The sequence below is a fragment of the Mirounga angustirostris genome, unplaced genomic scaffold (genome assembly GCF_029215605.1).
Source record: "Mirounga angustirostris isolate CCGP_5_RB_7025 unplaced genomic scaffold, mMirAng1.0.hap1 SCAF_15, whole genome shotgun sequence".
In the NCBI taxonomy this organism is placed as follows: Eukaryota; Metazoa; Chordata; class Mammalia; order Carnivora; family Phocidae; genus Mirounga; species Mirounga angustirostris.
In genome coordinates this window covers 74,909,217-74,923,533 of record NW_026991723.1, presented here as the reverse complement: position 1 = coordinate 74,923,533, position 14,317 = coordinate 74,909,217, and the positions used below count along the sequence as shown (strand labels likewise).

Genomic DNA, 14,317 nt, shown 5'->3' with positions numbered 1-14,317 from the left:
GCAGTGGAGACAACGTTCCAGCACCCAGATCCTGCATGGTGGTTAGTAGTACTTAGCAGCGAACAACTTCTCCCAGTGCCCACCAACAAACTGGGAAGTACCTCCATCTCTCTGTGATAGCTTTCCCTGGCACCTTCAAGTGCAGATTTCTAGAACATTCTATCAACACAGCAGCTCAGAGATTTCTCTGCATCCAGGAAGCCACAGCTATGTCCTTCCCTAACAAGGTCCAGATTTCACCTGGGGATGGGGTGTGGAGGGAACTTCCTTGGGGGCTCTCTCTCCACCCGAGGGGTGGTAGCTGTTCCTTCCATGGGCTCTTCTATATTCTTTGGTGTCTCTTTACTTCTTACTTACGAATCCATTATTCAACTTCCGTTACACTCAATCATTCTTTCTTATCAAACTTCCCACATTCGAATGACCGTGTAGTTTTTAGCATCTGATGGGACCCCGACTGACACAAACACCTCAGGAGGCGGCCGGGGCAGTCAGCCATGACAGCAGTCCCAGGACAGAGAGGAGAGTCCCGAGTTACAGTAGATTTCTCAGGCAAAGCTGGCCAGTTCCTAACTCAGAACCATACAGAGAAGAAGGTTCTGGGAAAGGAGGTTCTTGACTTCTTCTGCCACGCAGAGAACTGAGAAGGGAGGTGGGCTTGAGGCCAGGTTGACAACACACAGAAGATCATTTCACCTTGCGCTAGGTTAAACTGCAGGAGCCTATGGGATGTCTAGGGGGCCACCACTGGAAGGAGGTTGGAAATACTTAGCTGGAAAGGATAAAAGAACAATGGTTGGAAGGAAGCAAGAGGGCTTGCTAATTGCGTGTGCCTTATCAGTTCAGTAGGCTCAAGCGCCTCTTCTACGCAAGGGAAGACACCCCAGGAGCGTCGGTCAGGTGGAGAGAAAGTATGCTCCCCTGGGGCCCCTTTGTCCTCCGTCCTTCTCTCCTACCAGTCGTCACACTGCACGCCCAGGACCCACCCTCTGACCCAGCTTCTTCTCATCCTATGCATTCCTCCCCTCTCCCATGCCAAGGGCCCACCTTCCTTCCCCAGAGAGCCCCCGTGTTTCTGACGTGCTGGAACGGTGGCCTGCAGCAGGTGCTCCTGAAATGTCACTTCCTGCTCTGATCATTTAGAAGCCTCTCCGCAGAGGGATGAGAAGAGGCTCACATCTTATGAACTTGTCAGAGGGTTCTTGGCCTCAGGGTGATCTCTTTCTTTGAAGGATTTTCAAACAGTAACAGTAAAAATAATAACAGAAGCCACAGCTGGATCTGACCTCTGACTATGGCAAACTAGTTTGTATCAGACCAATCCTCCCACTGAGAGCAGTTCAAAAAGCTGTAGTTTGGGGTTTTTTTGTTGTTGCGTTTTTTGGGTTTTCTTAAATCTGTTTGAATGCATCAGAGAGCTCCCAGGGCAGTGAGGAGTTGGACCAACATCCTGGAGAGAAAGGAAGTGCAGAGGGCTGAAATGCATATTGAGGTCTCCTGACCTCCTGGAGGCACCTGCCAATTCCTAAGCAGGGTCTAAGAGGCTGAAAAACTGGGGGGAACTTTCAGCAGACTCACAGCTTGGGGTAACAAAAATTAGAAGTTGAGGGCTCACCCTGAAGGAGGAATTCACCCTAGAGGAGGAGTTCTGGTTTTAAACAAGTTTCAAAAACAAACAAACAAAAACAAAAACAAAAACAAAAAAAAACAGGTTTTCAGTTAAAGTACCTTAAGGGGAAGTCAGGGCTATCCAGAAATAGACCAGGCCCTACTAGGACTGGAACCTAGAATCAAATCTATCCCAACCCTACTTTTCTCAGAAGCAAAAGTAAATCCACTCTAAAGGAATGTCTAGAGTCTTGTATATCTCTTCAATTGTTCACTTTTTTTTTTTTAAGATTTTTATTTATTTTTCAACAGAGGGAGAGAGCGAGAGAGGGAACACAAGCAGGGGGAGTGGGAGAGGGAGAAGCAGGCTCCCCACTGAGCAGGGAGCCCGATGTGGGACTCGATCCCAGGACCCTGGGATCATGACCTGAGCCGAAGGCAGACGCTTAACGACTGAGCCACCCAGGCGCCCTTTTTTTTTTTTTTAAAGATTTTATTTATTTATTTGAGAGAGAGAGAATGAGAGAGAGCAAGCACATGAGAGGGGGGAGGGTCAGAGGGAGAAGCAGACTCCCTGCCGAGCAGAGAGCCCGATGCGGGACTCGATCCCGGGACTCCAGGATCATAACCTGAGCCGAAGGCAGTCGCTTAACCAACTGAGCCACCCAGGTGCCCTTCAATTGTTCACTTTTTAAAAGGAGTTTAGCATTCAATCAAAAGATACCAAGAACACCAGAAGATAAGAAAGACCAACTGACCGAAAAGCAAAAGAAACGCATCTCACAGAAGAACCAGAAACTGGAGTCAGCAAACATGCATTTTAACATATTGAAGAAAACAGGTGACGAGACAGGTAATTTCATCTGAACACTGTAACCTGTATTAAAAAGTCAATTAAACATTTTAGGACTGGATCCCAGGCGAGCTGAAATGAAGAACTCAATCGAAAGGGTTAACCACCTATTGTAACACAAAGGAAGGCAGGAGGAATGAAGCAGAATGGACCAGTAGAAAACATTCAGACTGAATCATGAAGAACCAAAAGCATGGGAAGTGCAAAGAGCCGTCGAGATGCAGAGAAAAGCTGTTCGACACATGGCATGAGAGCCTCAGAGGGAGATAAGAGAGAACGGGGGAAAAGCTACGATGGAAGAAGCCATGTCAGGGATCCCGGATGCATCAGGGAGCCCAAGCAGAAGCTAAAAGAAGATACACCTGGATGCATACACCACACCTGCCGAAGCCCCCAGCAGATCAGAACAGCAACAGTCGGAGAGCTGACTTTGCAAATGCAAACAAAGCAAGCCAAGGACATCTTCCAAAGTTGGTGTGGTCGTGGGTTTTTTTTGACATCTTCCAAAGTTGGTGTGGTCGTGGGGTTTTTTTTTTTACATCTTCCAAAGTTGGTGTGGTCGTGGGGTTTTTTTGACATCTTCCAAATTTTTAAAGAAAATAGCTGTAGTGCCCTAGAATTCTTGACGCACCAAAAATATCTTTCAAAATTCGAGACAAAACAGAGGCTTTTTGGCAAACAAAAACTCCATCTGTCACCCGAGGGTCTGTATGGGAAAGAAAATGCCAAAGGTAGTTCTAAATGTACTGCATGCTCTCCTGGACTGAAGAAAAATTCCAAAGGTAGTTCCAGGAAAAGGAGAATAATCATGGATAAATGTGTGGAAATGCAGGAAGAAACAAAAAGTAAGAAAAAGGTAACAGATAAAGAGTAATAAAAAGTAAACATGGGGATCAATCTAAATGAGTGCTGGTTATATAATAATGTCTGTTGTGATTTAAGACAGAGAACTGAGGGGTGCCTGGGTGGCTCAGTTGGTTGGCGTCTGCCTTCAGCTCTGGTCATGATCCCAGGGTCCTGGGATGGAGCCCCGCATCAAGCTCCCTGCTCGGTGGGGAGTCTGCTCTTCCTCCTCCTCTGCTTCTCTATTCCTCACCCACTTGTGCTCTCTCTCTCTCTCAAATAAATAAAATCTTAAAAAAAAAAAAAAGCAGAGAATTCTTTTTAATCCCACATGTCCACAGGAAGGGCTCTTTAAATATAGAAACACAGATAAATTGAAAGTAAAAGATGAGCAAATATATACTGTGTAATCCCTAATCCAAAGAAAGCTAATGTGCCAGACAGAGTAGATTTTAAGGCAATAATCTAATAGAGATAAGGAGGGACATTTCATAAAGATGAAAGGGCCAAGCCATTGGGAAGTTTTAACAACCCTAAATTTGTCTGCATGTGTATGACAGCAGAGGAAAACTTGTCAGCAGTGAACTAAGAGGGCACCTGGGTGGCTCAGTTGGTTAAGCGACTGCCTTCGGCTCAGGTCATGATCCTGGAGTCCCGGGATCGAGTCCCGCATCGGGCTCCCTGTTCGGCAGAGAGTCTGCTTCTCCTTCTGACCCTCCCCCCTCTCGTGCTCTCTCTCTCTCATTCTCTCTCTCAAATAAATAAATAAAATCTTTAAAAAAAAAGTGAACTAAGAGATATGTTCACACAAAAACTTATACGTAATTGTTCTCAGCAGCATTATTCACAGAAGCCAAAAAATAGAAACAACCCAGCTGAAGAAGGATAAACAAAATGGGATATATCCATGTAATGGAATATCATTCAGGAATAATAAGGAATTAAAAATTAATCATAAGGAATAATGATACATGCTATAACATGGAGGAATCTTGAAAATATTTTGTTACTACTAGAAAAGCTTGACATAAAAGGACATATACTGTATGTTCCATTTATAGGAAATATCCAGAAGGGGAAAATCCAGAGATAGAAAGCAGATCAGCAGTTGTCAGGGCTGGGGGGCAGGGAGTGGGGGGGGTGGCAGGATGGGTAGTGACTGCTAATGGGTATGGGTTTTTGGCAGGGGAGGCATGGGGAGGGTGATGAAAATGTTCTAGAATAAAATAGTTTCATGGTCATGCAATCCTGTGAATATACTGAAAACCACTGAACTGTATACTTTAAAACGGTGCATTTTGGGGGGGGCCTGGGTGGCTCAGTCACTTAAGCATCAGACTCTTGGTTTGGGCTCAGATCATGACCTCACGGTCGTGAAATCAAGCCCCAACAGGCTCAGCATGGAGTCTGCTTGGGATTCTTTCCCTCTGCCCCTCACTCATGTGTATGCGCATGCTCTCTCTCTCTTCTGGAAAAAATAAATAAATCTTTAAAACAGTGAGTTTTATGCTATGTGAATTACATCTTAATTTTTTAAAACGATGTAAAAAAAAAAATGTGTCATAAGTAAAAGGCAAGGGGCGCCTGGGTGGCTCAGTCATTAAGCGTCTGCTTCGGCTCAGGTCGTGATCCCAGGGTCCTGGGATCGAGCCCCGCATCGGGCTCCCTGCTCAGCCAGGAACCTGCTTCTCCCTCTCCCATTCCCCCTGCTTGTGTTCCCTCTCTCGCTGTGTCTCTCTCTGTCAAATAAATTAAAAAAAAAAAAAAAAGAAGAAGAAGAAGTAAAAGGCAAAACAGAAAATCTACAGTCGTACTTGGAGATTTTCCTCCCTCAGTGACTGATCGCACTAACAACCTGAAATGGGTAAGGATGCAGATTTGAGCAACGCAGGTCTGAACCAGCACCAACAGACACGGGGAGCAAACAGCATGCAACAGTGGCACAGAAATGCGGTCACTGATGGAGCCCTGACTTTGGACCATACTACGGCCCAGACCTTGTACTTCCCATGCAACACCTCAGTTAATGCCCCTATCCTCACACCCTCCCTTATGGGTGAAGAAATGGAGGTATAGGAGGAATAGAGAGGGTGAGCATGTGGCCCAAAGTCACCAGCTCGCTGCTACCTCCTGGTACTGAATTTCAGAGAGATTGGACTAGAAGCTTTATTCACATAAATACATCCCACGGTGCTGGAGTAACTGAGGTCTTATGCAGACTGAATAAACATTAACTGTTAAAGACCTACTACATCAATAAATATATATCCTGGGCACCTACGGTATATAAGACATAGTGAGAGATTAAAAAAAAAAAATATATATATATATATAGCAACAATTGATTGTGCTCTTACTCAAGCTTGCAACTCAAAGTTGCAAGTACTTTATATTTAATCTTCACAATACCTGCCAAGCCAAGGAGGTACTCTTATCCTCATTCCACACGTGAGGAGGGACACCCAAGGATGGGAAGGACGCTGCTCTAAGGAGCAGAACCTGGATCTGAGTCTAGAAGCCAAGCTCTGAGCCACACCCTCCGCTCGCCCATCAAGACACCACCTCCGTGCCTGTCCTCGGCACACAGCCTTAAAGCAGAGCGTGTCCACTGATGGATTCTGATCCTCACACAACCCTGGGAGGCAGGCAAGGCAGAGATCACAGGATTTTCTAAATGAGAAAACCAAGGGGCAGATGCAAAGGAAGTACCTGGGGGCACACCTGAGTGTTCCACCCACCAGGTGAGACCACCAGAAACTTGGAGAGGAAAAAGCAGGAAAGAACCCCTCCAGGAGGGGTCTGTAAATCAGCCTTGAAATGGAAGAACAGCTGTTCCGTCATTTTTTTTTTTTTAAAGATTTTATTTATTTGCGAGAGAGAGAATGAGAGACAGAGAGCATGAGAGGGAGGAGGGTCAGAGGGAGAAGCAGACTCTCCACTGAGCAGGGAGCCTGATGCGGGACTCGATCCCGGGACTCCAGGATCATGACCTGAGCCGAAGGCAGTCACTTAACCGACTGAGCCACCCAGGAGCCCTGTTCCGTCATTTAACAGACACATTTTTATTCTCCTACGAGACTTACCAGGGTTTTATGGGTGGATGATAAAGACGGGCTTCTACAGATCCTGTCCCCAGCCCGCATATCCTCTGCGGCAGGTGAGAAGAACAGTGACTGCCTCCACGAGTTACTCTTATCGAGTATAGCTGCCCTCAGAGAAATCTCTAAAGAGAAATGTCTACAATGGCCATTTCCGAGGGTGGGTCTATGTCCACAATTTCTCTTCTCTGGCTCAGAGAAAGAAAACAGTCAGACTGGTCTCTTACACAGCAAGTCACCCACACAATTACCTTTCATGTTCACCAGATCCATTTATAAAGGAGTAAACTGGCCCTCGGACAGGGTAAGTGACGTAGCCAACGGTCATGCTTCTAGGAAGCTTCTCACCCGGCATGAGAATCCAGGTCTCCTGCTCGCTAGGCCCGTGTTCTGTCCAAAGGCCCATCAGGTCTGGGACACCTCGGTCATGCAAGGCTAGAGGACCTTCTACATGTAGATAAAAACATAACAGGCCAAGGGCTAGACTGGAACAGAAAAAGCCAGAACTTTGGCTTTGGAAGGGCAATTAAGAATCATCCAACCTGTCCACTATATATCCTTTTATATAACGATGAGTAAACTGAGGACTGGCTGAAAGTTGCACAGCCAGAAATGTCAGTCAGGACCAGAACCCAGGTCTGTGCCAACTTCATCATTCAACTGAGTAGAGAGCACAATCTGCAAATGTTACTATGGAGATGACAAAGCACTCAATCCACTGGATTTTTTTTCCTTAGCAGGTCCAGGCCATGCACAAAAATTATAAGGTGAGATCTTTGTCCTTCAGGAGCTTAGTCTAGCTCGAAAAATACACATATGCGTAGGAAAGCAGAATAACATAAAACCTCAACAAAGGCAGCAGCTACATTAAGAATTTAGAGGAGGCAGCGAAGCAGGGCATGTTCTATGTTGAAAGGCTTCCTGAAGGAGGGTAAGTAAAGCTGGGCTTTGAAGCATGCACAGGAGTTCAACGAACGCAACAGAATAGGTATGTTAGTCCAGGAAAAAGTTTCAACTTAGCAAGAAGTTCTGTGGGAGATGAAGCCAAAACTACAGATGAGGGCTGGGTCCTGGAGGTTGGGGAGCCTTTGCGTGCCAGGGCACATCTTTTGGATTTGGGCCTATGGAATAATCGGTCTTCAAACTTGCTCAGGAGCAGAGAACCTGGAAGCCCCCGAGCTCTTCATGGAACGCCATGAGTGACAGATTATGCTTCATTCCAGGACAGTGTTAGTGTCAGAAAATACAGGACTGTGAGTCTAGGCCTGAAGGAGAAAACCACAACCACAAGCATGCATGCCGTTGAACAAAAGACATCCACAAATCAGGATCGATCTTTTCCAAAGAGTTCCATCATCAGTTACATGCTGTTGGTTTCTTTTTTTTGTCCCCTGGAAGTGTGTGTGCGAGCAAACAACATCGGGCCATTGTTTTTCATAAAATAAAGGGCAGGAAAAACTTAAAAGGGGGGAACATTCTGAGAACTGACTTCTTTCCTTCAGAGTAGGAATTCTAGAGGGCCAAGATAATGCTACAGAGAGCAGAGTCCTCTCCAAGGCTCAGTTTCCCCATCTGACATGAAGTAGCTGAGGATGGGAGCATCATCGGAGACCAAGCTTTGGACACATGGTTGGCCCAGTAGGGTCCTCTTCACATTTCCTGGGCTCTCCAAACAATGAAAGGCATGGGAGAGTGGCCCTCCGTCCGTGCCCCTGGTTCTAGGCAGCACAGGGTAGTCTGGAGTGGGACCAGCTTGGCTACCAGCAGCTTCTGAAAAGGCCAGGGATCAGCATGGGATGTCAACAGGCATTTCTGCGCAGAGTCCTGGAGTGAGCACGATACCACCCCTGCTGCTGACATGACTGACACTCTTCAGCGTGCTCCTAGATGCTTCTCTCCTCACCTGGGGGCTCACGTGCAGCCAGCTGGGGCACCAAGCCTTCCCGATGTCTCACCTTCAGCCCTGCAGGAAGCTGGGTGCCTTCCTCCCTAGGTCACCTGGCCAGGAAGGGGCAGCACCCAGTGCCCAGGATATGGGCTTCTACGAGCTGGCAGGGGCAGGGAAACCTTGCAGAGTCTGTGTGTCGTGTCCCCACTGCCTGGGGGAGCTGCGAGGTCACGAGGAGCCGGATGTAGTAGCCACCAAATACTGCCAGCAGGTGCTGGGCCATTTCCTGGAAGAGGCAGGGGAACAGAGTGAGGGCCACTGAGAAGCATCTCATGCACGATGGGAAAGCCAAGTGGTCCTCACAGCCCTGGACCAGCAGTGATGCTCACTGGGAAGAACCCTGCCAGGTCCTCACCTGGGGCTCCTCGGAGACACCTGGACTGGTCTGGACCCCCAGCTCCGCTACTCACCCCATGGGGTGCCTGCAGCCTCAGCTTCCCCACCTCCAAGGTGGGTGACCTAACTGCTCAGAGGCAATAAGAATAACCACAAAAAAGCCATTTTTTTGGCTGACCACTGATTTATACCAACCAATCTCACACGCACTGTTTCCAGCTCCAAATGACCGCGAGGCTATAAAGTGCACAGGGTCAAGGTAACGTACTTGAAGTTAATCATTAGTAAATGGGGGTGGGGTGAGGGGATCATTCCCATGATGGCAGGATCCTTCAATTCATACCAGGCACCTGCTGGATTTCTTGAGACAAGTACTCCTACCAGACTAAGAGTTTGCTTTTAAAAAGCAGATTTATCGCAAGAAAGACAAATAGTGTATATATGAGTCTACTTATCTGAAGCAGGTAGTAGTAAATTCAGAGAGACAGAAAAAGTGCTTTTCAGGGGCTGGGGAAAGAGGAAAAGGGGGAAGTTCGTGTTTCGTAGGTATGGAGTTTCAGTTTGGGAAGATGAAAAGGTTCTGGAGATGTTTCATGCTGGTGGTCGCACAACAATGCAAATGTATACTTAAGGCCCCTGATTCATACATTTAGAAATGGTTATGGTGGCAAATTTTCTATTATCTACATTTTACTGTAATGAAAAAAAATTTAAAGAGTAAAAAAAAAGGAATTTAAAAAATTAGATTTAAGGGGCACTTGGGTGGCTCCGTCGTTAAGCGTCTGCCTTCGGCTCAGGTCATGATCCCAGGGGCCTGGGATTGAGCCCCGCATCGGGCTCCCTGCTCCACGGGAAGCCTGCTTCTCCCTCTCCCACTCCCCCTGCTTGTGTTCCCTCTCTCGGTGTCTCTCTCTGCCAAATGAATAAATAAAATCTTTTTAAAAAAATTGGATTTAATGCATGCTCTTATTAACACATTTGGTCTCTTAAGTTCTATTTGTTGGACTGGCAGTTGGGATCCCAGAGGAAATGTTTCGGTCCCGTCGGCGTGACACTGAGCGTTTTTCAGTCTCTGTGTCCAGTGTGAATGTAATAAAGTAAGGTGTGGGTCACATCAGGCTGTTCACATCGGGGGAGTCAGTGATTGAGAACAGGCTTCCGAATCAAAGGGCCTGAGTGGGCATTTCTGCCAGGCACCCTATGACGGACCCTGACAAGTCACTTCCCCTTGCTGAGCCCTTTTCTTCGACAGTAAAAGAGAGAACATCACAGCACCTATCTGGTCTAGCTGGAGGGAGGATTAAAGGAACTAATCGACAGAAAGTCCCCCACCTCGTGCTCAGTGTCACCAACATCATCATCATTATCATTATTCTAGAAAGCAGAAACTCCACCTAGCTCTGTAGGGTTGGTGCTTCCTTTGAGTCACCCTTGGTGCTAGAAAAATACTGAAAACCTCAAGTAGTCTACTACTCCCTAACTCAGATTTATCTCCTGGCCAATCTACTCTAAAATTAAGAGCGCAAGAAGGAAAGAACTATGGCAAGAAAGTTGTACTTAGAATTCGCAGGGCTGGCTTCTGCCCCTGGCTTGGCGACCTTCTCCCTTGCTCTCTGACCTTCGGCAGGTCAGCTGACCTCCTGGAAGCTTATTTCACCCAACCAGAAAGAAGGAAAAACACTCCATCCCCAGGAGGGTAAGCTGAAGGATTTTATGTATGGTAAGAAATCTGTTACAATGTAAGAGGTGATTATAACTACTTCTCGGTCTTTCAGAGGTGCTGGTTTCCTGTTAAAATATGATGGTCTGACCCATGCTGAGACTCGGGCACTGATTATATTTTCCCTACCTAAGTTATAGAGGGCAACTATTTTAAAAACATGTGCACACACACTTGATATTCATGACAGGGTATTGTATTACCATTGGTTTGAATGAATTTGAAAAAATAATTTTAAAAACCCATCAGATTTAATAGGCTATGTCATATAAACCCAGGCATGCCACAATAAAGTACATGACCTTATCAATCTTTTCTAGTTCTCTAAAAAAAAAAAACCGGTAGTGGGGGCGCCTGGGTGACTCAGTCAGGTAAGCGGTTGCCTTCAGCTCAGGTCATGATCTCAGGGTCCTGAGATCGAGCCCCGAATCAGGCTCCTTGCTCGGTGGGGAGTCTGCTTGTCCCTCTCCCTTTGCCCCTCCTTGCTGCTTGTGGCCTCTCTCTCGCTCTCTCAAATAAATCTTTTTTAAAAAATAAAACAAATTAAATTTAAATTTAAAAAGTCGGTGGGATTCAAGTGAAGAGATTAATCTATTTATCATTTTCTCTTTTGATGAGTCCCATTTGTCGGATCCCCTACTCCTCACCGAGGCAAAAGGGAAAGTCTGGGCTGGTTTGGGCCTTTAATCCCCAAACCTGTTGGCTGAAAAGAAAATGCAGGTGTCTCCCTGCATCAAAGAATGCCTGAAGTCAGCCCCTGGTGCTTGTCTCCCAGACAGTGAGTCTTGTCCTCATGGAAGATACAAGCTGAAAACCACATTATCAGATATCTGGTCTACCAGCACTTGGCCATAATTGGGTGGCAGGACCTGACAGAACTCTGGGGCTGGGGGCACTGGAATTCAACAGAAATGCATATAAGAAAAAGCATATATATCCGACTGCAATTTAAGTAGATGGATGGATAGATGACAGACTGATTGCAAAATAGATTTTAAAAATGACCCAAATATTCATGATCATGTTTATGGCTATGTAGGCCACGACCCATCAACATGCAACTAGATATCCCATGGAACTACCAAAAAAGAATATCCAAGATATTTAAAGATGGAGGAAAAAACCAGAAAGTCGAAAATGATTCCTATAAACTATTTTTTAAAGTGCTAGAGTAAGGAAAAAAAATAATTAAAAACTAGTAGGCTAGAAGATTTGCACAGCCTCTACCAACTCCATGAAGTCATGTTCCCTGGGATTTATAACTTGAGGCCCCACGTGGACTCCACACAAATGTCCTGGAGGAAAGGTGGCCCTGAACAGCCCAGGTGCCCCTTACCTCCGGCTCAGCCTCAGGAACAAGCTGGCGAAGTTCAGTCTGCATGAGTGGCCTCTCCTCAGGATGAGGGCTGCTGGGCAGGAGAGGAGCTTCCTCCAACAGGTTCTCGGGCCCCTCCTCTGTCTCGGGGTTCACCCCGGTTTCCATGACAACACACAGCTGGCTCAATCTGCTTCGCAGCAAGGACTACAAAAGAAAGAGAGAGGAGATGTGGATGGTGTCCCAAGTTGGGTGGTATGTCAGAGGCTGAGTCACTCCCGACGCTGTAGACTCACAAAGGACTGATGGATCCATCTACAGACTCAGATGCTTACCTCAGGAGAATCTGGAACTCAGCCACATTCGAGAGGTCAGATAATTGCCTACAAAATTCCCTACAGTCTCTAAGAGCTTCCAAAACACTTTTCCTTCCACGTTCTCATTTGTTCTTCAAAGCGGCCTGGGTCATGGGTATCTTAATATATACCTTGCAGGTGAGCAAAGCAGAGCTCAAAGGCCTTGCCCAAAGCCATACAGGGATGAATGGGCTGGGATTGGGCTAAACCACAATCCTGACCTCAAGATCCATGACAGCACTTACAGGGCCCAGGGAAAGGCTGATCCCAAGGAAGGAGCCGAGGGCTCAGAGACAGGAGGATTGCACTCCAAACCTGGCATCACCAACCGGCCCCGTGGATGCCTTTGGGGGGCCACCGGACTTCTCAGAGGCTCAGTGTCCTTGTGTATGGGATCAGAGCAAGAGCACCCTGATCACAAATGGAAGGAAGGCATTTCAAAGAAGTGAAAGTTGTCTAAATACCCTACTTCCCTCTGCCAGAATCATATTACTACTATTAATTGTTAATATAATTGTTATGTTATCAGGAAATGTGGAAAATGCAATTAGTTGAAAAGGACACTAACTGAAATCTTGCTCAGAAGTAACAATTCCCTAGGCAGAAACAACCACTGATTCCAGGTAGGCATTCTTCCTTCCAAGTAACGTTTCCTTAGACATTTTTCCAACCTTAAGGAAATACAGTCTGTACAATTTGGCCTTCTGGTTTATTTTTGTTTGTTTTTTCGCTTATGGTATCTTACCTCTTGGCTCATCTTCATCTCTCGAATGTGGTCACACAAAAACTGCACACAGTCCTCGAGGTTGAAGTAGACAAACCAGAGCTGGGGAGAGAAGCCATGACAGCGGATGCTCAAAGCCAGCCCGACATTGAACTCCCCGTCGCTGACTACCTTCCGCCTCCTGCCTCCTCCTTGCCGGAGGTCTGCCCTTCTGGGGATGAGCAAATTTATGCCCGGTCTCTGGTGGGACCGTGCCTCTCTGCTCTCTCCCAGAGTCCTCATACATAGCAGAGAGTCCTTTGTACAGATGGGAGAAAAATGGCTTTGTGTGCACATTTGGAAAATGTCCAACCCTGTTCAAAATGGCCTCAGCTCCATTTGCTCCAAGTCACTGAGCATTCCAAACCATCCTGGACATCATGTATGCATCTGGGGCTACCACCTTCATCCTCAGGGGCTGGGGTGCCCTGCTGTCTGGAGCCCCACAGGCAGATGAGTGAAACCCTCCAGTCATTCACCACCACTGCCCAAGGCCAGGCGGGAGGAGATCCAACTTGGGTGCTCTGGGAGAAGGGGAACCGGGTAAATGTTCACCCCACCTTTACCTCCCCTTCCTCCTCAACCTCAACAGTCCCCAGAAGGTCAGGTGAAACGCAGCCAGGCCGACACCCTCCACGTACACTCATTACATCTGGTTGGGTCCACACCTGCCTCACATCACAACTGAAGTTCTGTGAGAAACTGGTGGCCCACACCTCATGCCTCCAGCGACCGACCACTTCCTCTGGATCCCAGACCTCCCTCCTCCCAGTGACTGACCCATGAGACCCAGGGTAGCAACCCTCTTGCCGACTAGTCTCTCCCATTGTCTGCCTGACCCCCTGTGCACTTGGAACAAAGAAAATGACCGAGCCAGGTGGACAAAGCCTCAGGGTCTGATGTGCCACTCCAGGAACCTTGTGTGGGCCCCTGAGTGCCCATCAAAGGGTCTGGCACAGAGGAGGCCCCCTCTGTTTGCGGGATAAATGCTGAATGAGGAGCGTGGCTTAGACGGTCTCCGAGCTCCCTTCCAGCCCTGCCCCGTGCAGCTTCCAGGCTGCGGGTCACCACCCAGAGATGGGTCTCCGGGAAGAAGCGCTGGAGCAGGGAGAAAGGGAAGGGCTGCCCACGCTTGTCTCATTAGCAGACTCCAAGACACTATGCAGACCGGGGGATGCTGGGGCCCCCTCTCCCCATCAACCCAGCCATAATGCAGGCACCCAAGCCGAGGTCACTCCCAGACACAGTACCTGAATCACGCTCTGACAGCCTTCCACCGTGTCCGTCACCCCCAGCAGCACCCGGTGTCTCAGGAGGGCTCCGTTGGCAGCCGCCAGCCTAAGGTCTGTGTTGCTGTTGGCCTGTAAGACAAACACCAGGCTCGTGGCCAGATCGCCACGCTGCCAGGGAGCTCCTGGGCCCTGAGCAATACCCACACACTGTCCCGCCTCCAGACGCCATGGGGCAATCCTGGCCT

General features: G+C 47.6%; 1 protein-coding gene across 7 annotated transcripts in view; it reads right to left on the bottom strand.

Annotated features, from left to right (window-relative positions):
- Positions 1–14,317, bottom strand: part of TMEM268 (transmembrane protein 268) — a 97,793-nt gene that overhangs the window by 65,978 nt on the left and 17,498 nt on the right. For 4 of the 7 annotated variants that reach the window (XM_045882996.3, XM_045883001.3, XM_045882999.3 and 1 more), the window contains 4 exons: positions 14,091–14,201; positions 12,823–12,903; positions 11,743–11,928; positions 2,919–8,576 (listed from right to left, as the gene is read on the bottom strand). In XM_045882996.3, the coding sequence (XP_045738952.1) occupies positions 8,397–8,576; positions 11,743–11,928; positions 12,823–12,903; positions 14,091–14,201 (558 nt within the window). In that variant the 3' untranslated portion in view covers positions 2,919–8,396. Of the gene's footprint in view, positions 1–4; positions 773–2,918; positions 8,577–11,742; positions 11,929–12,822; positions 12,904–14,090; positions 14,202–14,317 lie in introns of those variants that run through there. The other 3 variants (XM_064579240.1, XM_045882997.3, XM_054509374.2) reach the window with 2 other exon arrangements.